This window comes from Peromyscus californicus, unplaced genomic scaffold (genome assembly GCF_007827085.1).
Source record: "Peromyscus californicus insignis strain IS unplaced genomic scaffold, ASM782708v3 Scaffold_20__1_contigs__length_68692818, whole genome shotgun sequence".
Taxonomy (NCBI): domain Eukaryota; kingdom Metazoa; phylum Chordata; class Mammalia; order Rodentia; family Cricetidae; genus Peromyscus; species Peromyscus californicus.
Window position 1 is genome coordinate 39,956,552 of NW_026294503.1, and position 27,772 is coordinate 39,984,323.

At 57.4% G+C, this 27,772-nt stretch overlaps 1 protein-coding gene across 7 annotated transcripts in view; it reads left to right on the plus strand.

The window, feature by feature from the left end:
- The window catches only part of Adgrb1 (adhesion G protein-coupled receptor B1), a 72,390-nt gene that overhangs the window by 37,173 nt on the left and 7,445 nt on the right, over positions 1–27,772 (plus strand). For 4 of the 7 annotated variants that reach the window (XM_052748001.1, XM_052748002.1, XM_052748003.1 and 1 more), the window contains 9 exons: positions 9,258–9,399; positions 15,233–15,336; positions 16,979–17,081; positions 17,727–17,877; positions 18,511–18,580; positions 19,899–19,965; positions 21,666–21,751; positions 23,409–23,507; positions 26,724–26,895. In XM_052748001.1, coding sequence (XP_052603961.1) covers positions 9,258–9,399; positions 15,233–15,336; positions 16,979–17,081; positions 17,727–17,877; positions 18,511–18,580; positions 19,899–19,965; positions 21,666–21,751; positions 23,409–23,507; positions 26,724–26,895 — 994 coding nt within the window. The remainder of the gene's footprint in view (positions 1–9,257; positions 9,400–15,232; positions 15,337–16,978; positions 17,082–17,726; positions 17,878–18,510; positions 18,581–19,898; positions 19,966–21,665; positions 21,752–23,408; positions 23,508–26,723; positions 26,896–27,772) is intronic. The other 3 variants (XM_052748005.1, XM_052748006.1, XM_052748007.1) reach the window with 1 other exon arrangement.

Sequence of the window (27,772 nt, forward strand, 5' to 3'; positions counted from 1 at the left end):
AGACTACCATGCTGCATCCCCACAGAGCCCTAGTTTTGTGTGTCTCCCCTGAGGAGGACAGTGACAGTCATATGTGTATTCCTGGAGTCTTCTGCCACCTGTTAGGATGAGGAATTATTTGTGAGTGGGAACAGGCAGCGGGAAGTGGGGCTAGATGGTTGAGTAAGTAGGTCATGATTGGCAGTGCTGGGCAAGGAGTGAACAAGGTAAGCAGTTCAGAAGTAGGGTAGAATGGGGTATGGACTGCAGGGTACAGCGTGAATGACTGAATGGAGAATGAGATCCAGAGGACAAACAGGTGCCTGAGGAAGGGACCAGTGTCATAGGAAGTGGGCAGAGAGCACAAGGGCCCGCTTCATCTGGCTACTCTAGCAGGTGGGCAGGTTGCCACAATGATGGGAGGGTCATAGCAACTGAGCTCTGTCTCCCCCAGTGCAGGACGGCCAGAGCTCTGACCTCAGGCATTGTTAGGCTATCCCTCTCCGCAAGTGTTCCTTTCCAACTAGATCCTTTCCTGGGTGGACGGCCAAGCCCCACTAGGTCCACTCATGTCCCTCAAAGAGCTTCCTGCTGCACTGTCCTTTGTGAGCCAGGTTCACAGCCAAGGAGCCTAACCCAAGGCTCGAAGGTTCCCAATGAACCCAGGACTAACTTCAGGAACCCTCTCTGGGCACCTCTTTTTGTTTGTTTGTTTGGTTGGTTGCTTTTTTTTAAAAAAGATTTATTTATTATGTACACAGCATGTATGACTGCAGGCCAGAAGAGGGCGCCAGTTCTCATTACAGATGGTTGTGAGCCACCATGTGGTTGCTGAGAATTGAACTCAGGACCTCTGGAAGAGCAGTCAGTGCTCTTAACCTCTGAGCCATCTCTCCAGCCTGGTTGGTTGCTTTTTTTGAGACAGGGTTCTCTGTGTAGCCCTGGCTCGCAGAGGAAACCTGATGCTCAGCCTGCAGTTGCTTCCCTTATAACATGGCTAAGCAGGGGCTGCCGAGTGGGTGGAGGGTTTGAGTTGGAGCAGAACATAGCGGCCTTGCCACCCCCCTTTGCTGTTCCAGGGAGCCCTTTACTCTGCAGGTCCCCACCTTGCCCAGGATTCTGGGCTCTTGTTTGCAATGTCCCCCATCCACTCCCCCGGCTGAACCAGTGGGGCATGTGGGCTCCTAAGTGACCCACTACAAGTGACCCCTGGCCTGTACCCGTACACAGGTCTTTGTCTGACCCCCCCCTGGTTACATGGGCAAGCTTCCATCATGTTGAGCCTTGGTTTCTACCTCTGTGAAATGGGCCGTTGTCGTGGTTGACAATGTGCTGAATGTCAGGATGTCATCCCAGAGGAAAACAGTAAGCCACATAGATGCATGCCACCTCACAGCGCTCCGTGATGGCTGTAGTGCACCTCGGCAGGAGGGTGTGGGAACCCAAGGCCACAGCACAGGGTGTACAGAGACCCAGCAGAGTGCAACTGGGGTTGCAGTGAGTGGTCCAAGGAGAGGGAGGTAGGGACAGAGTAGGACAGAGAACATACTTGGCAGGGAAGTGGCTACCCAGGCCTGGAGGTCCCCATACCTCTTTTTAGATGTGCAGACTAGGCTCTCTGGCCTCAGAAATGACCTAGCAGAGGTAGAATTGGTGTGGGTCCTGTCCTCAGATTGCAGGGCATGTGGAAAGGCAGACACGGGGGAAGGATTTTCCAGTTAGCTGGAAGGCCTGAGTGATGTGGGAACCTGCTCCTGGCCCTTGCCTGGAAGTGGTGGGATGATGGAGTAACCAGGTCTGCTGGATCAGGTGAGCAGTGAGGTGCAGGAAGGAAGGTCGTAGGGGCAAAGACAAAAGTGCAGGTTAGCTGGCTGGCTGCTCTTACCGCCCTGGCCTGTCAGGGAGCACATTGAGGCTCCCGAGAGAGGGTCCACCGGTGTGACAAGCTGAAGAAGACTGCTGAATTCTGGGGACAGTGTCCATCCTGGAGACAGGCCGATGTTGCTGGCAGGACAGTAACATGCCCATGGCAAGCAGGTGGTCACTGGTCCCTATGAAGGAGGACACATTGGGCAAGGTGGTGCTGCCCTGCTATGGAGCTTTGGCTGGTGCCGACGGTCTTAGCGTCAGTGATACACACGGCTGACTGCATTGGTAGACGTGGCGATGATGTCAGTGCTGGTGTAGCTGATGCTGGCACTGGCCTGGGGATGTGGTGGTGGTGAGGGAGGAGGATTGTGTAATGTCTGTGGTGAGGAGGACTGAAGAGTGCTGCTGGAGTCGTTTTGCACTGAGCGGGAACGGTGGGGAATGGGGTGGTGAGAGAGGGGCTGATGACAGGGTGGTGGTGGTGGTGGTGACGGCTCTGTGGTCTGTGATGCTGCCGCTGGTGAAACTGAGGCTGCTGGTGGTGGCGGGTGTTGCACCATCATTCATGATGGTGTTGCTGTGGGTGGGAGTGATGGTGGTATGGAGGGGTGTGTTGCCAACATAATGAGAGGTCATGGTGCTTCTGTTGGTGATGGTGGGGTGATGATGATGTGGGGGTGATGGCAGTGGTGATGGTGTTGCCAATGTCAGAGACACATGGTGGTAGTTGTAGGAGTGGTGTCGGCAATGTGGGGCTGCCCAGGGAGGTGACAGTTGCTACGTGATGGTGGCCTCAGAGGGGGCGTCAGCAACGTGGCAGTGGCCATGGAAGTAGTGTTATTGGTGATGCAGCAGTGGCTGTGGCTGTGGTGTCATGATGTGGCCGTGCTTATGAAGGTGTGGTGGTGGTGGTGGTGATAAGGTGGTGGGTATGGAGGTGGTATCAGAAATGTGGTGACCATGGAGGGGATGTCAGTGGTGCAGTGGTGGTGTGGTGGCCATGATGGTGATGATGATGATGATGATGATGATGATATGGCACCTATGGAGGTGGCAGGGATGGTGGCAGTGGCCATGGAAGTGGTCGTGGTGACATGGCAGTGGTAATATTATGGTAGCTGTGGAGATGGTTTTGGTAACGTGTAAGTGGTGGCAGAGGTATTAGAAGTATGCTGGGGTAGGGATGGTGGCTAGTGGTGCTTACTAACTGCAGGTGCTATTGGGCTTGGTTTGTTGTCTTGGTGGTGGTTCTGAGGGAGAAGGTTATGGGCATAGGTATTATGAGAGGAGGCTGGCTCTGGAAAGATTTACAGACTCCCTGTGGGTATCATCTCCCTTCCCCTATGGCACAGGTCATGAGTCAGGCCACAGTAACCATATGATAGGTATGATAGGGCAAGTAGAAGAGGAAGGCTTAACATGGAAGTCTGGGAAGATGTCTTGGAGATGAGGCTAGGCTGGCTAGGGTGGGCATGAGGTATACATCATCTTGAGCTAGGGAGGATACCAGGAGTGCCCAGTGCTCAGCAAGGGTCTGGCTCAGCAGGCATCAAATGCTAGAGCGTGAGTGCTGTGGAGTCTTGGCAGTGACCTCTTGACTGGTTGGTGGTGGTGGTGGTGGGGTGACAGGCCAGATGGATATGTCTGTAGGAGCCTATTAGGCAGGAGCCTAGGAGATGGGCAGGTGTTTAGGGCAGGTATCAAACACTTTCCTGAACCAGGCATAGTCAGCTGGACCTTGTTCCCCAGGCCAGGTCATCTTTGCCAGGCTGTGGAGCCAGCGTCCATTGTCCACAGGTTCCCCCACTCTGTCCCACAAACAACCATGACCTGTGTGCCCTGCCCGGGTAACCCGAGAGGAGCCACGAGGCACAGAGGGGGACAGTCTGAGACCAGAAGCCCCAGTACAGAGTGTCCTGGCGCCAGATGGGAGAGAAGAAGAGATCGGTGTCTGGGTGGTGGCAACAGGAGACGTCTCAAAGGCCCCGCAAGACCTGAGGTGCAAAGAGGGGCTCAAGTGGCGCCAGCTTCATAGTTAAGGGCACCAGACCACAGGTGTTGGGATCTCAGAAACCTAGAGTCTCAGAAATGAGCCAGGAGGGGTGCCAACCTAGCAGCGTGGAGTGGCCCAGAGGTCTGGACACAGTGGTCTGGCCCTCACAGGAAGAGAGGCTGAGAGCTTGGGCATTCGAGGCAGCAGCATCCATCTCAACGTGGAGGGAGAAGTCGGTGTGGGGGGTGGGGGGCGGGCAGGGAACTGGGCACCCCTGATGGAGAAAGTGTAACTAAACAGGAGACACCTGGGGTGGAGATGGATCAGGGAGTTGATTTCTGGGGTGCAGGTTGAGGAAGGATCTCCAAGGCACAGTTGAGAAGCCCTCAAATGCAGAGGCTTCAAGTCCCACCCCTGCCCAGAACCGAAGATCCCCCACTGGGGTGCGCTGTGCCCACTCCTGGCTGTTTTATACCGCGTGGGTGGATACCCTATGAGTCATTCATACTGGGGTGTGAATTAGCCCATCAGATCCAAGGGGACCCCGACAGGCACAGTCCTATAATAGCACCTGCTCGTGGGCTGGCGGGAGGCATCACGATGCAGTGAGGGCCCCTGCTTGGTGGGTGGGAGGTGGGCTCCGTGCACTCTCTGCATACTGTCCCCTCGTGTTCCTCGAACACACAGGCCCCGCAGGCTCTCTCATTCTCTGAACAAGCACAGGTGACCGCATACCCACTGCTAGCAGAGCCCTGAGTAGGGTAGGGTCAGGATTCTCCGTTCGCTTCTCCCTCCTAGGGCTGGTCTGGGCTGGCAGGTACCAGAACAGAACCAGAAGCTGAGTGTGTGGCCAGAAGCAGGCCTGTCCCCTTGGCCTCTTCCAAACTTCTTGGGTCCACCTCTTTTGGGCACTACTGGAGGTGCCTATAGAGGGATGCTGGTCAGTTGCTGGTCAATGCCTTTCTTGGACCACCGTCCCTGAGACCTGGGGATAGGGTTGTGACCCTGCTCTTGGAGCTGAATGAAGGTGCTGGGGCAGGGGGACACCCTGTCTTGGAAGCACATTAGGAGTTGTGAGTGCGCCCAGGTTTAGGGAGAGCTACATGGAGCTAAGGTTCTTGGCCAAAGTGTGGTTGTGGTCTAGGAGATTGGGGCCAGCCCCCAGTGGTCCTGCAGGACTGTGAGGAGCAGTATGGCCTTGGATTTGAGTGAGGAGGGGCCTGGGAAGTTCTTTGGATGAATGGGGTGGGGTGGCAGGTGGAGAGCAGAGCTGAGGCTGAGCTGGGATGCAGGAGCCAGGTGGATCCCAGCAGGTTGCCATGGGGGCCCAGGCCAACAGGAGGCAACCACCTTGATGGAGGCTGCTGGGGCAGGTGAACTACAAAGAGTGCAGGCGGGGATAGGGGAGTGGACACATTTCCCATGGATGGAATATGTGAGTGGTATCCTCAGAGCTTTTATCCTTCCAGCCTTACTTGCCTAAGGTCTGTACTGGGTACCCTATCTTACACATGTGTCTGCAAGGCAGGGGATGACTGTGACCCGTCAGGACCTGTGCTTGGGGCAGAGGAAGTTGAATCAGGCCAGAGGATCATCAAAAGTGGAGTGATGGGGCAGAGAATTGTCTCCACATGTGTGCTGACATGTATATCATTGGGCATCTGGGCAGAAGCTAAATATAATTTCCACGATAGAGAAAGGTCATTAGCGGCAGGTAGAGAGGTGGACAGGGTCCAGATCCATCCTGGGCCCCTGGGAGCAGAGGCCCTTGCCTGGGCCCTGTCTGAGAGTTGCAGGCCTCCACTTACTCAGGAAAGGGTTCCTTGTTATGACCCCAGACCCTTGCTCCTCAGTGTTGAGGAAGGTGCCATTGACCTAGCTCCTTCTCTAGGCCTGGACCTGTTGCCAGGACATGAGGGCAAGTATGACTAACCCAGATTCCTAAGTTGTGGTCCAGGATAGGGACCTGGCTGGCTGGCCCAGATCACGTTTCTGAGGCTCAGAGGAGAGGTGGGAGCAGCAAGCGAGCGAACAAGCAAGGGATGCCTGTGTGTGCTGCAACTGAGAACAGACAGCCCCGCAGAAGGATGGGTTTCAGTCAGGCTTGGGGAAGAATGTCCAGATGTTGGGAATCAGGACCTGGGTATAAGATGATTGCTAAAATACTGTGGAAGGGAGGCTGAGAGCTTTTCCTCCACCTTCAACAGGTGGGGTGTCAAAGGTCCACGTGAGTGTCCACCCGCTAGGGTGACCTCCACGCTTGTGCTGAAATGCTGAGGTCCAGGGCTTTGAGGACAACTCCATGGCGTCTCGAACTGAGCTCTCCTCCTGGCTTAGGGCCAGTCAGGATTCTAGGTTGCTGAAAGGGCCGGATCAGATCTGCATTCAGCCAGGGTTCAGATGGGGACGGCTGGGGGCAGCAGTAGAGACGAGCTGGAATCTAGGCCCCGCTGCCATCTTGCTGTGTGGTCAGCTGCACCCTCACAGCTTCTTTTTAGTGTCTACAAAGCTGACCTGAGGCTGTGGCAGAGAATGGAAGATGAAACGCACAGGCGCCTCAGAGCAGAGCGGAAGCTGGGGAGGGAGGTGAGGAGAGGACCTGTCCCTGGGCTGCACGTGGGGTGCCCACGATACTCCTAACACACGTGGCACTTGACTGGAGGGGTGGGCAGGCAGAGGCGGGCCCGTATGGCAGTCTGGGCAGCTTACAGAGGCTAGCTCTGCCCTGGCTGGCTGGCTGGCTGGCTGGCTGGCTGGCTGGTTCTCTGGGCCCACACAGGTGCCTTCTCTGCTCTCCACAGCCTGGGACTGGAGAGTCTGGCCCTGGTGACCCTCTGCTGGGTAAGGCGGCAGCCGCTCCTCCTCTGCCCCTGGGTGGCTAAGCTAATTGATGCCACAGCAGAGGTCCTGGGCAACACTGGCTCTCAGGCTGGCGGTCTCCCAGGTGGTGACCAGCAGCTGTCAGCCTGGCGCCCTGTGGACCCGACTTGGGCTTCTGGGAAACTGCCAGGCTGCCAGCCCAGCTCCCTTTACCCTGCCTCAGGGTACTGTCCCTGAAGCCTTCCCAGCAACCATCAGGCAGGTAGGATAGCTAAGAGCTCTATGTCCTGTTCTAGATAGCAGCCACATGGCCAACATGGACAGGCCAGTGGTGGCATGCAGACCCAACACACAGGGTTTTCTTGGAATGTGTGCATGCTGATGACATTTGTTAGTCTGTGTCTAATCTGTTGTTTGTGGCATGAGACTGTCCCTCTTCCACCCCTAGCCTTGAGGGAGGGTACAGTCAGCCAGGACTCCATGGCTCCTGACCTGGAGTGGGCATGGAGGGAGATAGCCAGAGGCATGTCTGGCGCACAAGTGTGATTTTAGAAACCTCTGTAGCTAGCACAGAATCTGGGGTACTGTTCAGAGCAGGGGTCTTTCTGGGGAACCCACATTCCCTTCCCTGTCCCCTTGGTATCTTAGCTCCGTCTCTGTAGTCTTCTTTAGTGGGGGAAAATGTGCCCTGGGCTATTTATAATCAGGGGGTGTAGTGCCAGGTATGCTGGGTGGCAGGCTCGGGGAAAGGCTACCTGAATAGTAGTCTTGGTTCTTGGAGTTGGTACTGTGGCTGCCCTTTGGGGACCTGCACAGTTCTGCCGGGACAGGGTCTCAGGGCTCAAAGGCTTTCTTGAGAACAGAGGTCCTGCGAGAGAAGGACCTTCCTTCGGCCCATTTCTGCTTTGTAATCTTTCTCTTTCCGTGGGAAGAGAGCCCTTGGGTAGAACCTGGGCCTCAAAGGCTGGCATCCATAGGCCAGGGACCCAGTCGCTCAACTTTGCACTGCATCTCAGAGTGAGCTAACAAGCATTAGGGGGTGGAGAGAGGTTCCCACAGCTCAGAGCAACACTGAAGCCCCTGACCTAAGTCAGGCTTCTCAGGGAGTAATTCTTTCTGAGGGGCAGAGGGACACCGAGGGAGATGCAGATGCTAAGGGTCCTGTCTCCCTGGACCTGACTCACAGGGTTGCTGAGAAGGGAAAGGAAGTAAGGAGTCACCTGGAATTAAAGGAGGGCTCAGCTTCCTGAGAGCTGGAGCTGCTGTGGCTGTCTCCATGCATTTCAGCCAGGCATTGAGTTGTGCAGCCCCATGCTGGGTTGGAGTCCTTTCCCTCTTTAGAGACAAAGAAACTGAGGCAAGGGGATGAAAGTTACTGAGCTCCTGCAATTAGGAAGCAGCTGGCTGGAACCCAGGTATCTGGCTAGTCTTTCGGTTCTTAGCATGCATGTGCATGGGTCAGGGCTCTGTGGTGTTGGTCAGGGCTGTGCACAGGGCGGCTCTCCAATCCATCAGGAAAGAAGCCAGATAGAGAAAGAAAACCCACCTACAGTGTAGACAGGCAGGCCCATTCTTGTCTGCGGACTTTACAGTCTCCACTGGCACTGTGGATGTGGCCTGGAAGAGGCCTCAGGCCATCATCCAAGCTGGGAATGGAAGCTACAGCCTGAAAGCTTCCTGGGTGCAGAGAGGACCTCTGGCTGGCCTCCCAAAGCCTTGGACTGGGAAGGGGTGAATCCTTTCAAGCCCTTCAAGTGGTTCAAAAGACCACTCCCACCTAGAACTCTTGTAAGCTCGAATCCTGGGGTGCTTCTGGGACAGGAGCAGAACTGGGTCCCAGAAAGGTGCCTCCTGGCACTTCCTGCAGGGCAAGCTCAGCCCCAGGGCCAGGGGGTGAAGGATGGAAGCTAGCAACTTTCTGGTCAGAGTTTCTGGCTAGTAGACCCCAAGGGATGTAGCTCAGTGGCGGCAGAAAGGGGAGGAGTGGGTATCTGCCAGAACCCTTCAGATCCTGACGCGCCCAGAACATAGCTAGCACTTTGCTTTACTGAAATGGGGCCAGTGGAGGCCTGGAGGCAGCAGGAGGGGCCAGGGTCAGCGCGCAGAGGGAAGTTTCCAGCGGCGGGCCGGCTCCCTGCAGGGAGAGCTGCGCTAGTCCGGGATTGGAGCGGCAGACACCCTGGCGGCCTGGCCTGGAGGAGGCTGCCGCGCGGGATGGAGCCGTCCCAAGGTCACCAGCTCCGAAGAGCCCTGGGCTGTGGGGCTGGGGTGCTCCCGGGCGGCCCCTCGCGCGCCCCCGCGCCAGGGCCTCGGGCTCGCGCGGTCTCGCAGCCGGGCAGGCGGGCGGGCGGGGCGGCCGGGCCCCGGGCCAGCTCCCGCCTCCCTCCCGCCGCTCCCGCGGGCCGCGCTCCCGCGGGCCGCGCTCCGCGTCTCCAGCGCGCGGCAGGCGGTGCAGAGCGCGGCCATGGGCGCCGGGGCGGCGGGTCCCGGTGGCGGGGCGGGCGCGCGGCGGGCGCAGGTGCGGGCCGGGCCGGGCCGGGAGGGCGCGGGGCCCGCGCGCCGCCGCTGACGCTGTCTCCCGTCCCGCCGCCCGCAGACCCTCCTCCTCCGCCCCCCCGCAGCTCGGGCCCTGGTCTTGGCGCGGCTGCCGCACGGTGCCCCTCGACGCCCTCCGGACGCGCTGCCTGTGTGACCGGCTCTCCACCTTCGCCATCTTAGCCCAGCTCAGCGCCGACGCGGTGAGACCCGGGCGGCGGGGGGCAAGGGGCGCGGGCGGGGATGTGCGTGCGTGCGGGGCGGGCGGGCGGAAGGCAGGCGCAGGGCCCGGCCCCCCCACCAGGGGTCCCAGCGCCAGGCAGCCACGGTGGCCGGTTGAAGTCTTGGAGAGGGTGAGTGGGAGCCTGGTGGGCGGCAGTGTGGAGTTAGAGACCCCCAGGAAGTGACTGCCAAGTGGGTCCTGTCTCCACTCTCCTTGGAGGCCTGGGGCCTTGGAGACCTCCGAACTGGGGCTGGGAGGCGGGCCTGTGGACCCCTTCGCTTGGCTTGCCAGAGAACAAGGGGAAGAGGCGCTCCTTCTCACACAGCGCTTCTGCCTGCCCCCGCCCCAGTGGAGCCTGGGCTGCGGAGGTGGCTGTGTCCCCAGGCAGGGTTCTGGGGGTGGCTGAGGCTGCTGGGCCTGGCCCAAGTCCCTAGACAGGCCCCATGGTCTCAGGGGCCTCCTTTTTTGTTCCTGTGATTCTTGTGGGGGCTGCTGGTTTCTATGGTGACAGCATCTCAGGCCAGCTTGCTGCCTCGGGCCCTGGGTGCTGGCCGAGCCCTCTAGACTGGTGGGCTTTCCTGTCCTCCAGCCCCGAGAAGGCCAGGAGAGTGGGGGTAAGGGCTGGAGCTGCACGGTCCCTGGGCCAGGCTGGCTCAAGAAGAGAAAGAGCCAGGGTCTGAGCTCTGGCCCCCAGCCCAGCCCTCTTGTGGAAGGGGCCTCTGGGCTGGAATGGAGGACTCTGGAGAGAGGACTTGGCTGTCCTGGATGTGGGCAGACAGATCTTGGCCCTCTCAGAGTCCAAACTCCATGTAGATGAAGCTCAGGACCTCAGAATTCTTGCCCCCTTCCACCCCTCATCATTCTCTGGAAAGTAAGGAAGGCACAGTGTTAACAGCTGGGGTCTCAATGGGAGGGGGGATCAGAACCAGAGGGACCTCATTCATTACTACCAAACTCCTTTTTGGCAGTCATGGAATCTGAGGCCAAGAAAGGCCAGATCCCGGTCCTAGGGTGAGTCTGGGCTCTTGGTACTGGCCCCGTGTGCCCTCCAACTGGGCAGTTCCTTCAGTGGGACTGCCTGTGTTGGCAGGTCTGTGGGCAAGGTGAGGGCAGTGGCTGGCACCACCCTGCAAACTCCCTGCGAGAGGTGGCATCTATGTAGATAGCCATTCTAGGGTTCCTAGAGGTTGGCCCGGGCACCGTCGGTCCAGCCTAGTCTCCCATGCTGCTGTGCCTTAGGGCATGGAATCAGAACCAGAACAGGGAGAATGACAAAGGACATGCCCCCACTTCCTTTCTCCTAGCCCAGGGTCAGGCTGTGGGAGGTCAGGGTTGTAGACTGGAGAGATGTGCTTGCTCCTTACGCACAACATGATCCTGGGCTGGCCTTCTGCCTGTTAAGAGTCTCAGTCTCCCTTGTGAAAGGGAGGGGGCCGTTCGCCCTTAGGGAAGAGCACCGTTGTTGTGAGCTGGACCCCTGGAGCAGCCATAGCTGGTGTGGTGCTCCTGATGCTGGGAGCATGCCGAATGTTTGGGTGTGCCCCCCCCGCCCCCGTGCAGGTATAGCTGACCATGACATGTGCCTGGGGTAGGGAGAATGAGGCCACCCCGAGGAGGAGGGGCAGATGGACTGCCCCAGCTCTGCTTTGTGTCGCAGGGATCCATGGATGCCCCCCGGGGGCTTCTAGTGTCGGGTTAGTGGTCACCAAACAGTGTCTCTGCAGGGTGTTGTTTCAGAGCTCCCTGTCTCTGTAGTCCAGATAAGGCAGTAGAAGCTGAGTTCAGAGCCAGGTGGTACCTCCTGGGGCCTTGTCCCTCACTCGTGTGATGGGATAGGATCGGACCTGCCTGACTGCCTGACTCCACCAGAAGCAGCTTGCATTGGTTCAGTGTGGGGTTTGAGGAGGGGATGTGGGGGGAAGCACTGTGGGTGTGGCTTCTGCTTACCTCCTACTAGAACCCCTCTTGGTCTTTTTTTTTTCCTTCCCACCTGACCCATACTGGCTGCCCTAGGGTTGAGACCCCACTTAAGGTGCTAAGTGAAAAGGAGCCAGAATCTTCTCCTGCTCTCTAGCTGGCTTGCTTGGCCCCTGCTGACATTTGGAGTGCCCAGGGCTGGGGGCTTAGGCAGCCCCTGCTGATGCCCTCCAGGGCTGGGGCATGTGTTTATATGGCAAAGTAACCACTCAGGAAGCGAGGAGGCTAGGGGGAGGGGGGGTTGGAGAGAAGCAGGCAGGAGCCTCCTTCCCCGAAGGCAGCATCTAGGAGCATGTAAAGAGGAGGTTTGGAGTGAAGTCCTGAGGGGGTACACGGGAGTTCACTAGCCTAGCTTGGGGTAGGAGGTGACAGCTGTCCCATTAGGTGAGAAAGGCATAGAGATGCCAGGGATATGGAGGATATGAGAGAGGCACGGGACCCAGGACAGGAGAGACAGGGTGAGAGGGAGGACTCAGCTTCATGCCGATGGAAGGAAAGACAGGGAGGACAGGGCGGAGACCAGCAGTGGAGACATGGGACCCTGGTAGGAACAAGCAAAAGAGCCTAGCCAGCTACAGAGAGGTGGCCAGGGCTGAGTTAGGTAGCTGCAGAGAGAGTCAGATGGTCCTCTCCCTGGCCGACGGGGCTGGACCAGCAAATTGGAAGCATAGACAGAGACAGTGAACCTGAGACACAGTCGCTCAGGGGACTCTTGTCTAAAGGGCCTGAGATGGAGTGTGTAGCACCCAAAGCTGGGGTCGCAAACTGGTCAAGGCATGCTATGAGGGAGACAGACCTGGGAGCTGGGAGCTGGCCGTGAGCCAGGGTGTGGGATGCGGCTGCGGGAGGTGAGTAACCGCTCTGAGTCACACCTGTGAGTGGGATGCACCACCTGCCTGAGCTTTGTGGATGGACCAGGCGGTGTGTTTATGGTGCCCCACACAGCCCGGCCATAGTAAACAGAATGTGAGGCCAGCCATTGATGTCGTTGCTTCTGGGACATGCCTCAGGTTTAGGGGACCAGGCCATAGTCCTGTGTGTAAGTAACCAGGATTGGTGTCAGCGTGTGACCTAGCTCAGAGCTCAGTCTGTCACCAGGATCAGGGATCAGCCTGTGACCACAATGAGGGCAGGTGTGTGAGTAGGGTCAGGGCCGAGGTACAGTGGGGTCAGGGATGAGGGTGTAACCAGGTTTACACTCAGAGTATGAGTAGGAACGGGGTTCAGAGCATGACCAGGATCAGGGCTCAGCATATGAGTAGAGTCAGGGCTCATATTGTAACCAGAATCAGGGCTCAGTGTGTGAGTAGGGTTCAAAGTGTAGCCAGGATCAGGGATATGTGTGTGTGGCTAGGATTGTGGCTCAGCCTGTGACCAGAATCAGGGCTTAGTGTGTGTATCCATGGTCAGAGCTCAACTTGTGACCAGGGTCAGGACTCAATATGTGACCGTGGCCCAAGCTCAGCCTATGACAAGGACCAAGGCTCAGTGTTTAGCTGGTATCAGTACTCAGAATGTGCCCCAGGTCAAGAAGCAGAGTGGAAATATGACTGGGATCAAGACTTAGTATGTGTTAGTGGTGAGGGGAAATGGGAGGATGTGCGACAGAGTTCAGATCTTAGTGTCTGAGGTGGGGTTAGTTTGTGGGTACTTAGGGGCTTCAGATAACAGTGGAACAGAGCAGGAGGAAGCCAGCATTGCAGGATAGAAGCCACTCTTTGGGAGATGCATATACCACCTGGAGACTTGGAGCAGGGAATTTATGGGGTGCAAATAGGCAGCAACTGTGAAAAGTGCAACCCAGGCAGGCCATTGGTGAGGTGGGCAATCCTTATCCAGAGTGCTCAAGGGAAAGTCATAGGCAGAGAACCCGAGGCTGGTTCAGATGGAATGTTCTGAGGGTTTCTAGATGGTGATTTCTTAGCAAAAAGAAGAGCCAGTCACATGAAGGTTAGAGGGACAGTGATGGGTGATGGGAACAGCCTGTGCAAAGGCCCTGGGGCTAGCTGAGCTTGGCACTGGAGCTGATCTCCTACAGTGGGCCAGCTTGGTCTTGTCTCCTCTCTAGGATTTGGGGCCTGTTTCTTGTCCTTGGGGTCTCCAGTCTGACCCTCCTAATAAGACCTGGCATGTCTCTTGACAGACAAATCTCTGCTTCAGAGATTGCTGCTGCCCCACCCCACCCCTGTAACGTGCAGAGCTGAGTCTGTCATGAATGACCCTGAGCCAATTGGGAGGAGCAAACGGGCTAGGGGTGTCTGGCAGCTGCCAGACCTAATGAGGGCAGACAAGGCAGATGGCCATAGAGGTCGAAAAGTGGAGTCAGTCATGGCATGGGTGTGAGCCACTTGCTCAGTTGGCTGTGACCTTCCCAGAGCTCTGGAGTGCTTGCTGGCCACTTCCCCCACCTGTCCCTGTCACCTGGCCTCCTCTCAGTTTGGACCCAGGTTCTCCATTGGTAAAGCCAAGTGCGAAAGGACTGTGATCCTAGAGGGCTCGCGCCTGGAGGATGATGCCCAGCCGTTCACTGTCCACACTTGCCCTTCTCAATTATGGCCACAGACTTTTGAGGTCGCAGAGTCTCACGGCTGGTCACCCAGGTCTCCTGCAAGGCCCCAGAGGCCTAGGGTAATGAGAGCAGGAGTTGAACCTCTTTCCAGAGGAGGCTTGGCATATACATAGGTGCCTAGCATGTACAAAGAGCAGGCTTGGCGTGAGGGCCAGGGCAAATCAGGGTAGGCAGCACAAGTCTGCCTACTTGTGCCAGGGGTATGTGTGTCTGTCTAGATATCGGGTAGGTGGGTGTCTGTGGATGTGCCAAGCATGTGGCCCATGTCACCCTGTGGGTAGAGCCTAGTTAAGCCACCTCAGACCTCTTTTCATTCTGGAAGAGGGAAAGGAAGGTGGCAGGAAGCACTGGGGGCGGTGTAGAGGTTCCGCTAGTGCCCCATGACCTATGGCCTGGGGCACTGCATGGCTTATGGTGTGAACCATGAGCTAGCCGTATCATCATTTGCAGTGACCATTGCCCTGTGTGAGCAGGGCCAGCCTGCTGTCTCTGGGTTGTACCGGGCGTATGGTAGAGCATGGTGGTGTCTATGGGCCCTGCCCCTGCACAGGGATGAACAAGATCAGGATGGCCAAGGCCCCAGTCTTATGTTGGTGGGAAGTGAGTTTGGGAGGAGGGAACCCCAGGTGCAAAGACTCTCAGGTGGAACATCCCGTTGAGTGGCCTTTGCAGCAGACGGCGGGGGGGGGGGGGGGGGGGGGGGGGGGCTACTGAGGCCACCAGGGAGGGGACAGCCAAGATATGGAGGTGAATCAAGGTACTTGCGAGAACCAGGGGAAGAAAGAAAGGGGAGCTTTGGCAGAGCGGTGAGAAATGGAGTTGTGGGAAGAATGTTGGGGTGGGTGGCCATGGAGTTGGGGGTGTTGGCTGGCTGCCCAGTCAGATATAGTGGGAGCTGGGGGTGGACACCATCCTGGGGCCCTGGCAGTGTAGAGAGCCAGAGCCTGAGAGCTAATTGTGGGGGCAGGGCTGAGTCTGTGCCTCCCCCCCCCCCACCTGTGATGTGGTGGGAATTGAGGGATTGGAATTGAAGGGCTGCGACATGAAGGAGGTGAGGGCTATTGTCAGGCATGGCCTGTGACTGTCCTTACCCTGGGGAGGGTTTGTCCTCAGCAAGGGACAAGAACTGCTCTTAGGGTCAGCCCAGCAGAGAAAGAAGAACAGGGGTGAGAGGGCACAAGACCCTGGGGCTACATGGGGGCCTTGACCAGACCTCTGTTCGCCAGCCGCGGGTCCTGTCTCACTCCTTGTCTCCCCTGCTCCCCAGAACATGGATAAGGCGACCGTGCCATCCGTGACGCTCATCGTGGGCTGTGGCGTGTCCTCCCTCACCCTGCTCATGCTGGTCATCATCTACGTGTCTGTGTGGAGGTGGGTGCCTGCTCCAGAGCCTGGAGATCCAGCCCTCCCTTTCCCCCTCGTACATCTACCCTGGACCGTGCTGCCCGCTTCGCCCCATGCGGCCTGCGTTGCCGTTCCAGGTTTCCGATCGCTGTGTCGCTCGGGTCACAGAGGAAGGATGGGGGTGGGGGGCATGTTGAACACACAGGTCCTCATCCCTCCTGTCACCTGACTACACTTCCTGACAGACACCGGTTCTGAGCTTAGGCTCCAGCTGGACACACAGAGCAGTCATCCTTTGGTGACTTGGAGTCCTGTGGCTACTCACTATCCCTGTGCACCCTCATACCAGGACCTACAAACTCCTTGGAGTCAGAAATAACTTCCTGCACTGGGCTCCCAAGGCTGCAAGGATCATCAAGGACCCTCATGTCCACCTCAGGCCCTCTCTGCTCCTGTGTAGGCTATGGGGTAGCGCAGCCCGGTTAAATCCCAGGCAGGTGTGGGTAGAGGAGGATTGCATCGTGTGAATTCTCTTAATGGCTGAGCCATTAGGAGCCCATTCAGGTCACAGATGTGTCTGGGCAGTGCCCCCCCACCGGTAGGCATATGTAACCATAGGCATGTGCCAGTGGGGTGGCCTTCTCCCTGCTCACCAGCATCTAACCCCACCTGGCAGCTTGCAGTGAGGTAGCTTCAAGGTCATTGTACACAGAGCTGTTCTAGGGTTCCCCATGTGATGGCTGGCCCCTGCGACGAGCTGTTCCAGTTCTCTACCCCGTGTGATGGTAGCCGATAATCGAAACTGATGTGCCAGTCCCTGCCTGCAGTCAGGCAGCAGGAGATCGATGTGACTAGTGGGAGAGGGGGCAGCCTGTGCAGCCTCTAGCGTCGGAGGCCCTTTGTTCTTCCCGACGACGGAGCATCCAGAATGCTTCTCACAGGACTCCCTCTTAGCAGCCCTTCAGAATCTCACACCATCTTGAGCTTGGAGCTCAGAGGCTGGACTCCACTCTGACCTGGAGAGGAGGTTTACTTGGTGTTCAAAGCCCCTTCCTTAGTGAGCACTGATGGCATCGCTGTGCCCTGTGAGCTGCAGACAGGGACTGTTCTGATGGCCAGTTAGGGAACGGGGGGCGGGGGGGGGGCAGATGCAATAAGGGCTCTGCCTACATCAAGCATGTCAAGCCCCAAAGGCTAGCTGAGGACCCTCTCTCTCTGATCTCTACCTGGGTGGGGTCTCTCTCCTTTCCCAGTGGCTGGTGGTGGTGGTTCATAGTGTTGATGATTGATGATGATGGATGGCAGTGATGGTAGCCCTGGTTGTGGGTTGTGATGGCCACAGTGATGGTGGTGTTGGTGATAACTGTGGTGGGGATGGTGGGGATGGTAATATTGGTGATCGTGTTGGTGGTGATGATAGTGATGGTGATGAAGGTTATGTTTGTGGTGGATGATGGTTATGGTAGTGGTGGTACTGGTGGTAGGTAGTACTGGTGGTAATGATTGGGGTAGTGTTGGTGGTAGTGGTGGTGGCGATGGTGGCGATGGTGATGATGGTAATGATAGAGGCAGTATTTTCAGGGAGGAAATGGAACACTGTTTCTTGGACAGGCCACATGACCTTGATTCCCTGTTAGGTGCTGACCTCAGGCCCTGACCCCTCTCACAGGTACATTCGCTCAGAGCGGTCCGTCATCCTCATCAACTTCTGCCTGTCCATCATCTCTTCTAATGCTCTCATCCTCATCGGGCAGACCCAGACCCGCAACAAGGTAGGCAGCCTCTTGTCCTGCCCTGCATAGCCTTGTGTTTTCAGGTGTGGTGAAGATGCCCACCCCCCGACCCTGGCCAGCTGTGACCTGGGCAGCTCAGTGTGGGAGCCCTCTGTTTGCCTTTCGTAGGACCCCTTCCTCACTCCCACCCTGTGATCTCCACACCCTGTCCTGACACATGTGACCCAGAGGCTAGGCTTTGGGAGGGGTCTTCATGGGTCACCCTGATATGTTGGAGACAGAAAGAAGGCCCAGCCCCAGGCACTGCTGTGTGCCGTGGCAGAAACTCAGTCACAGTGGGCTCGCCTGTGATTTGATGTGGGTCTGAGAGTGTGACTCCCCTTGACCCTCGGGCCTCAATTTCATCCCTGCTGAGGGATGGGCCTGACAGGAGCTCCTCAGTGGGCTTCTGACCCCAGTTTACTGGCATCTGGGGTTGGAGGATGAACATCTACCCCAGGCCTTTAGGCTTCAGTGGTCTATCTCCGGGAGGGGTGGGAGGACCAGGTTGCTTCCTGCCTAGGAACTTGGCTGGTCTCAAAGTCACTGGATGCTGGGTTTCTCCCAGCCATTGCCACATGCACACAGGGGATGGGTGAGAGCCAGTGAGCACCTGCCCAGTCCCCTTGGCCCCTGCCTGCCCAGGTTGTGTGTACGCTGGTGGCTGCCTTCCTGCACTTCTTCTTCCTGTCCTCCTTCTGCTGGGTGCTCACCGAGGCCTGGCAGTCCTACATGGCCGTGACTGGCCGCCTACGGAGCCGGCTCGTCCGCAAGCGCTTTCTCTGCCTGGGATGGGGTGAGCAGGGCAGCTAGGGTTGGGAAGTGAGGGTGGACTGTGGCTAGGGCTTGTTGGGGTATAGATCAGCAGCTGGGAGTGAGGGCGGGCAGTGGGCTGGGGTTAGTGGCCAGGAGTAAGGGCAGGCAGCTGGGCAGAGGGCGGGCAGTGGGCTGGGGTAAGTAAAGCCTCAGGGGATGGGCAGCCCGAGTAGGATGATGGGCTATCTCTGTTCCTGGCATTTTTGTCTTAGCTCTCTGCTTGTTCCTACCACTCCCAGAGTCTCCATTTGCCACCTTGGCTTCTCCCTTGGGGCCTCCAATTCTTTATAAGATTGCCAGAAAATGCAGCCCAGCCAGGCTCCTTAGCATTCAGATGACACATAACACTATACTGTATCTTTCACAGTACTTGGGGCGCATGCTCTAAAAATGATACCGTCTTTCTGTGAGATTGAGTGGTAACAGGCCACGGCTCACCCTCCGATCTGCAGTCCTGCAGCATTCTCGCAGCTCTTATCATCCTACCCGTACCCTGTCCACCCCTTCCCTGTAGTGGTGCCCTCATTTGGGACTTCCCTCGTGCAGCTTGTCTCTTGGCCCATGTGGGCAGGGGATGACAGGACTGACCCCCTTTCTTTTGGTCCTCTTCCAGGGCTCCCTGCACTGGTGGTGGCCATTTCCGTGGGATTCACCAAGGCCAAGGGGTACAGCACCATGAACTAGTGAGTTGGGCAGGCGGGGATGGAATGGCCTTCTGCAGACCCGGGAGATGCCCCCACCTTGCTGGCATTGTATCAGCCGGGCTTAGGAGGGTGGGCCCTTAGGCAGCTCCCTCACTCCTAGGCAGTCAGGTCCTGTGGGCGGGGAGATGAGAAGAATGCCTGGGGCCTCCTGCTCTCTTCCTCACTGTCTGACCTTGATGGCCATGAGCCTCTGGAGTCCTCATTCCCGTGTGTGCAAGTGTTCAGGAGACCCCCAGGGGATAGCGGCGGGTGCACCCTTCCTGTGGGCATTATAGGGGTGAGTCAGTTTCACAGATGAAGCCCTGGGGCCCAACAGCTGACCTAAAGCAGTGTAAGCTCCATGGACAGAGACAGCCCCCGCACCCCCCCCCCCAGGTTCAGGGTGGGGGGTAGAAAGAGGGAAAAAAGATCCGAGGGGTTGTCTGCCTCACACTAGTCAGCATCTGGGTGGGGATGGTGGCTAAAACCATCAGAGTGTGGGTGTCAGAGCAAACCTAAATTACTCTGGAGCCCCAGGAAAGTAGGTGGTAGGGCTCTGGAGTCCCTCTATCTGAGCCATGTTGGAGACACAGACTGGAGATTCTGAAGAATGAAAAGGAATGTATTGAGTGAGCATCGTTGGCTAGAACGCCCAGGCCAGAGGTGGGGACAAGCCTGAGGCATGCCAAGGAGCCTCTATGGCAGTGGTTCTCAACCTGTGGGTCATGACCCCCACAGTGGTTGCATCTCAGATATCCTGCATATCAGAAACTTACATTTTGATTCATAACAGTAGCAGAACGACAGTTACAAAGTAGTAATGAAAATAATTTTATGGTTGGGGTCACCACAGCATAAGGAGCTGTACTAAAGGGCATTAGGAAAGTTGAGAACCACTGACTTATTGGTTTGATCTCCTAGGGGTACCATGGATGGTTCCTAGGGGCTGATGGGTAGTATGGGCTGTGGAGAGCTAGGCAAATGAGCATAGGACTATTGACCTAGGCCAGGAACCTCATGTCAAGGGGGGTCTGCTAGAGACTCTTGAGAAAGAGCCAGAAAGCGCCCCACCCACAGAGGGCAGAGGGGAGCCCCAGGGCTTCTGAGAAGGCGTGCCCTATTCCCTGTACTGGGCCATGCCTCCATTTGTAAGTGGAGGTAACAGTGGCTGCATGGGGACTCCTGGGGATCCAAACCAAAAAACCGTGTGCAGGTTTCCCTGTTCCTTTCACGGCCACCCAGTTCACGTACTTCTTCCAGACACACTGGTTGCCTAGTGGGCATGGGGCTGAGTACTGACAGCTTGTCTCTTCCCCAGTTGCTGGCTCTCCCTGGAGGGGGGACTTCTGTATGCCTTCGTGGGACCAGCTGCTGCAGTTGTGCTGGTACTGACCCAGCCCCTCCCCTCCCCTGTCTCCCAGGCTGGACCCCTGGGTCTTTGTGTGGCCCCTTGGCTGGCCTGTGGGGGTCTGGTCACCAACTCCATTCACCCCACTCCAGTCGCTCAGTGTGGTACACTGTCGTCCTGTTACCTCCATGACCATGGCTTGCTTGCCTAGATATTGGGCATTGATTATGTATCTGCCAGGAGGCCCTTGCAGATTTGGTGAGTAACAGGGAGGTGGGGACAGATGGACAGATGGACAGCTGTAGCTGCAAGGATTGAGCAGACACGGCCCAGGTCGTGCATGTCCACAGCTGTCGGCACCCAGAGTGCCAAGAGCTCGGGCTGCTTGTTTCCTGGTGTCAGAGAGACCTCGCTTTTTCCTGGCCCTTTCGGTTGACATGCCCATTTGGAGGAGAGTCCAAAACTACAGCTGGGGACTGGCCCAGGGCCAGGAATGGCATGGCTCAGCATGGGAGTAGATGCTCTCTCTCTCTAGTCCTTGTTTCCCGGTCTCACCCTCTGTCGAGGAGGGATGGTTAGGGAACTTGGCTCAAGTCAGTCTAGCAGACAGGTGACGCAGGAGTAACTGACCCTGCCGAGTGCGAGTAGCGGGTCTGGGGAGAGTGTGTAGGTGGGTAGAGACCGTTGGATGGTTACCAGAACCCTGCTGCTTATTCCTCAGAGGCACCCAAACGGAAGGCCAGGTGGGCATCCCTGGCAGTGCCTCGGAGGGCAGCTGCCGACCAGCTAGACCAGGTGTCATTTAAAGAACAGGCTCCAGGGCCTGTGTGAGGGCTGCTGGGAAAGAAGCTCCTACCCCTACTTATCCACATGAATCACAGGATCCTGTGCCCTGGCCACTCTTCCTGTGACAGCCAAGCAGAGCCTCTTGCAGAAGGGTAGCCTGGCCTAGGAGGACACCTGCTGTCCAGCTGTTGTGTGGTCAGCAAGCTAGGAAGCAGGGCTACACCAGGAGACAGGGCCCTGTGTTTGGAATCCTGACTGTGCAGAGCCGTGGAACCTGTCGGCCCCTGGGCCTCTGGGCATGACCCCTGGCACAAGAGTCCAGAGTGTCTCCCCACCTTGACCTTTGCCCCTTAGGGCCAGGCCAAGGCCTTCGGGTCCTGGCAGCCTTTCTACAAAAAAGGAATTACCTCGGGACCCTCAGGGATTCTCTTGAAGTGGGGATAAGAAGTAAGATTTGAGCAAGGCGCCTTGTCCCTTGTCCCACATCCTGGCAGAGACAGCCAAAGAGAGGCAAGGTGCCAGGGTGCCCAGGGCATGGAGCCTCTGACAGTGGACTTAGGAATGATTCTTACCTTGTGTAGTAATTTGGTTAGCAGCTTAGAGATGCGCCTGAGGCCCTAAGAAGCCCTCAGGACGCACCCAGTGGAAATTGTTAGTGGGGTTGAGGGTCAGTGGTCTTGGAGATCAGGAACAAGGGGTGCCCAGGATCAGCCGGTGAAGCCATCCTTGGCCCTGGGCTAGGAGCTCACCATCATCAGGGGCCAGGGGAGGGGTGTTGGTGGTGTGGGGTACATAGAGGACAGGGCTCTGGATGGATCCACCTGGCCAGCACTGGGGTCTGAATTGTGGGGGCACTTGAGTAGCCCTTGGAGGACTGTGGACATTCTGGGCATGGCCATTGCTGATCTGGGCACCTATGGGCTCTGGCCCACTCCTGCCTCTGCCCGGCAGGTGAACATGGTGATCGGGATCCTGGTGTTCAACAAGCTCGTGTCCAAGGACGGCATCACGGACAAGAAGCTGAAGGAGCGGGCAGGGTAGGCCCTGTGGCCCTGGCACCTTGCCCTTCTTGGCTGGAAAGACCCAGAGCCCACCCACCATTAAGTCCCAAATCCAGTCTGACAATTCAGGTGTCATAGAGTAGGTTGGGAAACTGGGGCACAGAATACAAAGGCCTTTTCTAGCCAGTCAGTCTTGGTCTTGCTCTGTGCCTCCGTTTCTTTATCTGACCTGTAACAAGGTGGGACCCTGTAGCGTCTCCAGAAACATTTCCAAGCTCATTTCTCAAAGAGAGCCCCCTTGCTGGGCTCAGGCTAGTGGGAGGGCACCCCAGGCCCGAGGCTGGGAGTGTTCTCCCTGTCCCCCGGACCCCATAAGAGGCCTTGCCTGCCTGGTGCCTTCATCACTGGAAGGCAGCTAGGGACAGGTGGACCGTGCTCCTCCCACACTGCTCAGGCACCGGCTCTGTGAGTCGTCCTGGGAGTGAGGGACGACATGGGGGGGGGGGGTCACTGCTGCCTCAACTTAGGGACATACAGGGCCACAGGAGATTGGGGTGGTAGCCTTGCCCTGCCCAGAGTTCTCCTCCCTGCCCCGCCTCTACATCCCGCAGCTGGTGTACTGGTGTCTTTGTGGGGGTCCTACCCCTGCCCTTCCCCTCTGTGCCTGTCTTGCTCGGTGTCTTTCTCTGTCTCACTGTCTCTCTTTTTTCTGGTTCCTCCTTCTCTGCCCAGTGACTTCTCTGGGTGTCTGGTGGGCTCTGGCCCTGGTTAGAGCCTTTGAATGGGCTAACGGAGTTCTGTCACTGTGCTGGGTGCTCTGTGGCGGAGAGCTTGGGCCTGAGCTTCTAGCCTCAGCCTTGCTGCCTACCCCAGTACAGTGGGCCCGCATCAGAGTCCGAGCCCCACGCACGTGCGTGGGTTGAGCTGTGGCTGGAGTTGTAGGTGTGGAGGTCCTTGGAGGCGTTGCATGCTCCAGCACTGGCCTGCTTGATTTGCTCTTAGAATAGCCACAGGGAAGCTGCCAAGTCTATATACCCTCATATCCAAGTAGACAGAGGTTTAGGGAATGGGGAAAGCTGGGGGAGCGGGAATCAGACCCCTGTTGTGGGTGTCCTGGGCCAATGCCTGGATGCGAAGGCACCCACCTGCTGTGTACATGCACACACCTCCCTCCCTCCCCCACCACACACATGCACGCACGCACACACACGCACACACACCTGCTGTGTACATGCACACACCTCCCTCCCTCCCCCACCACACACATGCACGCACGCGCACACACACACACACACACCTGCTGTGTGTGCATGCACACACCTCCCTCACACGCATGCACTCGCACGCATGGACAGGGTTGCCATACAGCTCACCCTACTTCTGCTCTCCTTGTGAGGCCTGCAGGTGGACCCTCCTCCCATGACCCCAGCCCATGAGCTAACCTCCGGCCTGCCTATGCGGGAGGAGGAAGGATATCAGGCCTCCTTCAGATCTTGCTGCTCTCGACACTTAGAGACAGAGGCGTGCTGTCAGTCGGCAGATGCTGGCAGCCCGAGTCCTGCCCATCTCACGCCCTGCCCTAGGCTCGGGTCCCTTCGATGACTGAGAGCCTCAGGCTACCGTCTCTGCTCCTCGCCTCGCGGTTTCGAGGGAACCTGTTTGCTTTTGTTTCAGCCTTTGATTTCACTTGCAGTCAGCCGCCCGCGCCCCGCCTCGGGCGTACCCTCACGTGTGCCGAGTGCGGAGTCCTCTCTGCTGCCGAAGCTACCTCCGACGCCACCAGTAACGCCATGTTAGTGCCTTGCTGCCACCTGGGAGCGGCCCTGTATGGGCTCTGCTCTCTCCTGAGTCACTTTTGCTTGTTTTATGTTTTTCTTTCATTTCTTTCATTTCTGCCGTCCCCTCTGGATTTCCAGGGCAGCCCTGCCCTCTGCCTGCAAGCTCGTCTCTCCCGACTCAAGGCCGGCTTGCTGTGCAGCATATAAGACACACTTAGGAGGCAAGGAGTGGGTCAGCTAAGGTAGTAGAATGGGACTGACTCCAAGGAGGACTGCTTCCTGCTGGTCCCTGAGTCCCCCCCCCCCCCAACAATGCTGGCCCAGAGCCTGGCCTCAGCCCCACCTCCACAAGACAAGCGGATAGGTGATGGAGTCATGTGAGTGTGTATATATGAGTGTTTGGGGGGGGGGCAAGTAATGAACCTGTGCGTGTACACGTACACGTTGCTCATGTGTAAGAGTAGCTGGATATGTATACAGTAGATACGTGCTAGTGTGCATAGGAGCGGTGCCTATGTGTGGGAGTGGGTGTGCTTGCAGTGTGCAGGTGTGCATAGAGGGGTTCCCATATGTGAGAGTAGCTGGGTGTGTGGACAGTGTGCTGCTATGCATGGGAGTGCCCATGTGTAAGAGTGACTGGCATGTGTGCGGACATGGGGGAGAAAAGTGTGCAGGTGTGAACTTGCAAGCAAGTAAATGGTGAGTAGGTGTGAGTATGTGTGTGTGTTGTACCTGTAAGCGTATAACTGTAAGAATATAACTGGGCATGGACAAAGGTGTTTAGATACATGTATAACTGAGATGTGTTATGCCCTGTGGGTATATGTGTTGTGTGTCTGTGTGCGTGCACAGGAAGATGCAACCATGGGAACAAGATACAAAGAACAAGGGATGCTGATCCACTGACTTGGCTGTGACAACATAGCTGGATTGGGTGGGTGGAGCTCAGCATAGAAGGTCATCTTGTCCAGGCCCCTGCCTCCTTCAGGTCATAGCAATAGCAGAGACCCCAAACACTTCTCAGGTCCTTGTGCTCACTCTCAGAGCAGGCACTGGAGCCCAGGACTCTTGGTGCCTTAGGCAGATATGAGAGCCAGATTTGGCTGGATGGGTAAGAGGATGTTCATGGTATAGAAACCAACCAAGCAGAGTAGCCTATCCCCACGATGGGCCCACACTGCTGTGAGCCCCAGTGGCCACCTTTTGGACCAGCAGTCTTTCTGGGTAGAGTGCAGAAGAACTCAGGTCCAGCCTGAGCTAAGCAACTGAGTCCTGGGATCCCGAAGGTCAGGCACCAGCTAGAGGTGGTGACGCCCAGGCCTCACTGGAGGTCTTCTGGTGCTCGGAGGTATCTGAGTCCCTAGGGAGCTTGTGGCTCCTCTTCCTCTGGGCTCCTGGGGAAGTGATTTGGAAACTGGTGGCCTGGAGGAGATAGAGAAATGACAGGACTGACCTTATGGGAAGCCAGGGGGGCTCTGTTCCTGCACCAGACAACGGTGACATGAGGTGTCAGAGGTCCTGGCTCAAAGAATGTCTGCTTTGAAGGGGAGGGGAGGTGTTACTGGGCTCAGTGCTGTGGTGGAAACAAGTCTAGAGCTGAGAATGACCCTGCCCATGGCAGGAAGTCATGTACTAGAGGGCCAGCCTGCCATTGTTCTGTTCTACCTTCAGGGATGGGGATGGGACTGGGTTGAGGGGGGAGTGAGCTCACAGTGGGGGTGGGATGGGGGATACTTCTGGCTTCTGCAGCCATGGGGGAGGGGAGTGCAGTAGCTGGCACTGTGTGGGGAGGCTCCACACCATCCTCAGCTCCAAAAGTATGGGTGGGGTCAGCAGGGACCCAGGAGTTGGGGCTTTGTGCCTCGCATGGGGTTCCCTCTAAGAAGGGGATGATAGATTATATAGTTGACTGGAAATGGAGGCTGTATGAGGTACAGTTTAGGAGCCCACACTTCAGGGCATTGAGGGAAGGGTGGGTCATCAGGATGATTGCTGGTTTGGGCCTGAGCTGGGCAAGGTGAGCTGACAGAGATCTGGGAGAGCCAGTCCTGAGTGTGTGCCTGGCTGTGGGTGGCTACTATGTTCCCCAAGTGATGATAACTATGGCTGGGGGCAGGAAACTCCCTGGGGTCAGAATAGCATGGTTTCATAAAGGCACAAACGTAGGGGCCATGGTAAAGGGCTGCTGTAGCCAGCCATGTGGCCTCAGAGGCCAGAGACGTGAGGGTGGCTGTGTCCTTGCTTGGCCAGACCCCACATTGGACCCCTGTCAGGACTATAATCTTTGGTTTGGTGGGCGTTTGGGGGATCCTCTGCCCAACTGGGCCCTCAGATCCTCTAGCCTCTCCCATAAGCCCTGCTGCCCTAGATCCTACTCTGTGTTCACTTCCCTTCTCCCATCTGCTCCTTTGGGGGGACAGTATGACCCCCAAGAGGGGAGGAACAAGTGATCCCGATGTCCACCTGACTCCTAGAAATGGCAGGGGCTACAGACAGGCCACAGTGGCTCCTGGGAACCACAACGGTGCTGAGGTTGGGGGACAAGGCACAGTTCTCAAGCACTGACGTGTCCCACGGCTTCAGGGCAGCACATGTCCCGACCTGAGCATGGGGGGACGCTCGGTGGTTGACGTGCAGGCCGGGTGCTGGTGGAGGGCATGGAAGTCTCAGGCTGCTAGGCTCCCCGTGCCAGCCAGGTGCTCCAAGAAGAGACTGAGTACTGAAGGCAGGGCTGGCTCAGGTTGGCGCCACAGGAGGGCACTGAGACTCGGGAGGGTAGCTGCAGCCCCGGAAGAGGAAGAACATCCTTCGTGTCTGTTCTGTCTGTCTTGGTCTCTTCTCTGACCCTCTGGCCTTGTCCAACTGTCCACTGTCTGTCCTGTCTCTCCCTCACAGTTTCTCTCTCTCCTTCTCTCAGTACCTCCCAAGACTCCCGTCTCCTCCAGCCATCTCGTATTGCCGTTGGGGCCCTGGGGCTCTGGGTCCAGGGCTTAGGGCCTGGAAGATGGAATCAGGGGCTGGCTCCCTTGCTCTGTGCATCTCTCCCGTCTCTGTACCCTTCCTGTGTGTCCCCTTCTGTCACCTCCTGGACAGGGTCCAAGTTCTCTCCCAAAGAGCTCCTCTACTTTGCTGGGTCCCTTGCAAGCCCTCAGGCCTGGGGATGGGGGAAAGGGGTGTCCTCAGGAGAGGCGGAGCGCCCACGGGGCCGCCCTGACGCCCTCCATCCCCAGGGCCTCCCTGTGGAGCTCCTGCGTGGTGCTGCCGCTGCTGGCGCTGACCTGGATGTCTGCTGTGCTCGCCGTCACCGACCGCCGCTCCGCCCTCTTCCAGATCCTCTTTGCGGTCTTCGACTCACTGGAGGGCTTCGTCATCGTGATGGTCCACTGCATTCTGCGCAGAGAGGTGGGCGCCCTGGGCCCCTCGAGGTGGACATGTACCCAGCACGGAGCCAGGGTTGCTGGGAATGTCCCCCTTTGGGGGGATAGCTTATTTTCAAGGATACCTCGCCAGCTATGGGGAGGTCTGTGGCTGACAGGGCAGAGTAGGAGAGCCGGCACTAGATGCTTGGGAGTGTTTTCTGAGCCTTTCAGGAGGTGAGAACATGAGGTTCATATCCAGCTATGTCCTGATGGCCACCACCAGGAGGCAGTAAGGAGACTACATGGCTGTCCTGACCTCAGAGAGGCTGCATGTAGACAGAAGTACGTCTTACCTCAACAGACCGACTTCTGCTCCAGATAGAGCAGGGACATGGCTGGGGCCTAGGAAGAGCCTTTTGCCTCCATCCCCCTCTTAACCTCCTAGACTGCTGCTAAGGGGTTTGAACTGCAGCAGGTATAAGAGGGCAAAAATCGACCGTAGCTGCAAGAACCAGGGACCTCAGTTGACGGAAGAGACTGGGCTGGCAGGGCAGTGAAGAGGTCAGATGCCACTGCTCCCCTAGAGAGGCTCTGGAGGAGCACCCTGGGAAGAGAGGGATGCCTGAAGTTGCAAAGGTATTCCCACAAGGCCTGTGCCCTCCTTCCCCCTCCCTGTGTAGTCATGTGTCACTCAGCTGTGACCATTGAGACTCACAGGCAGAGAGCAACCTCTGAGCCCTCTTGTCCTGGCTACCTGAGCACTGCATCCACAGTTCTCGGGAGCTCCCCGGCCCCGCACCAGGTGCCCTGACTTGTAGCCCACAGGCAGGTGAAGTCTAGCCTCCTGTTGTAAGGCCACTGATCTGCTCTGAAATCACACTCGTGCCCTCCGCTCCTCCCTCAGTGTTCTGGCTTCTACG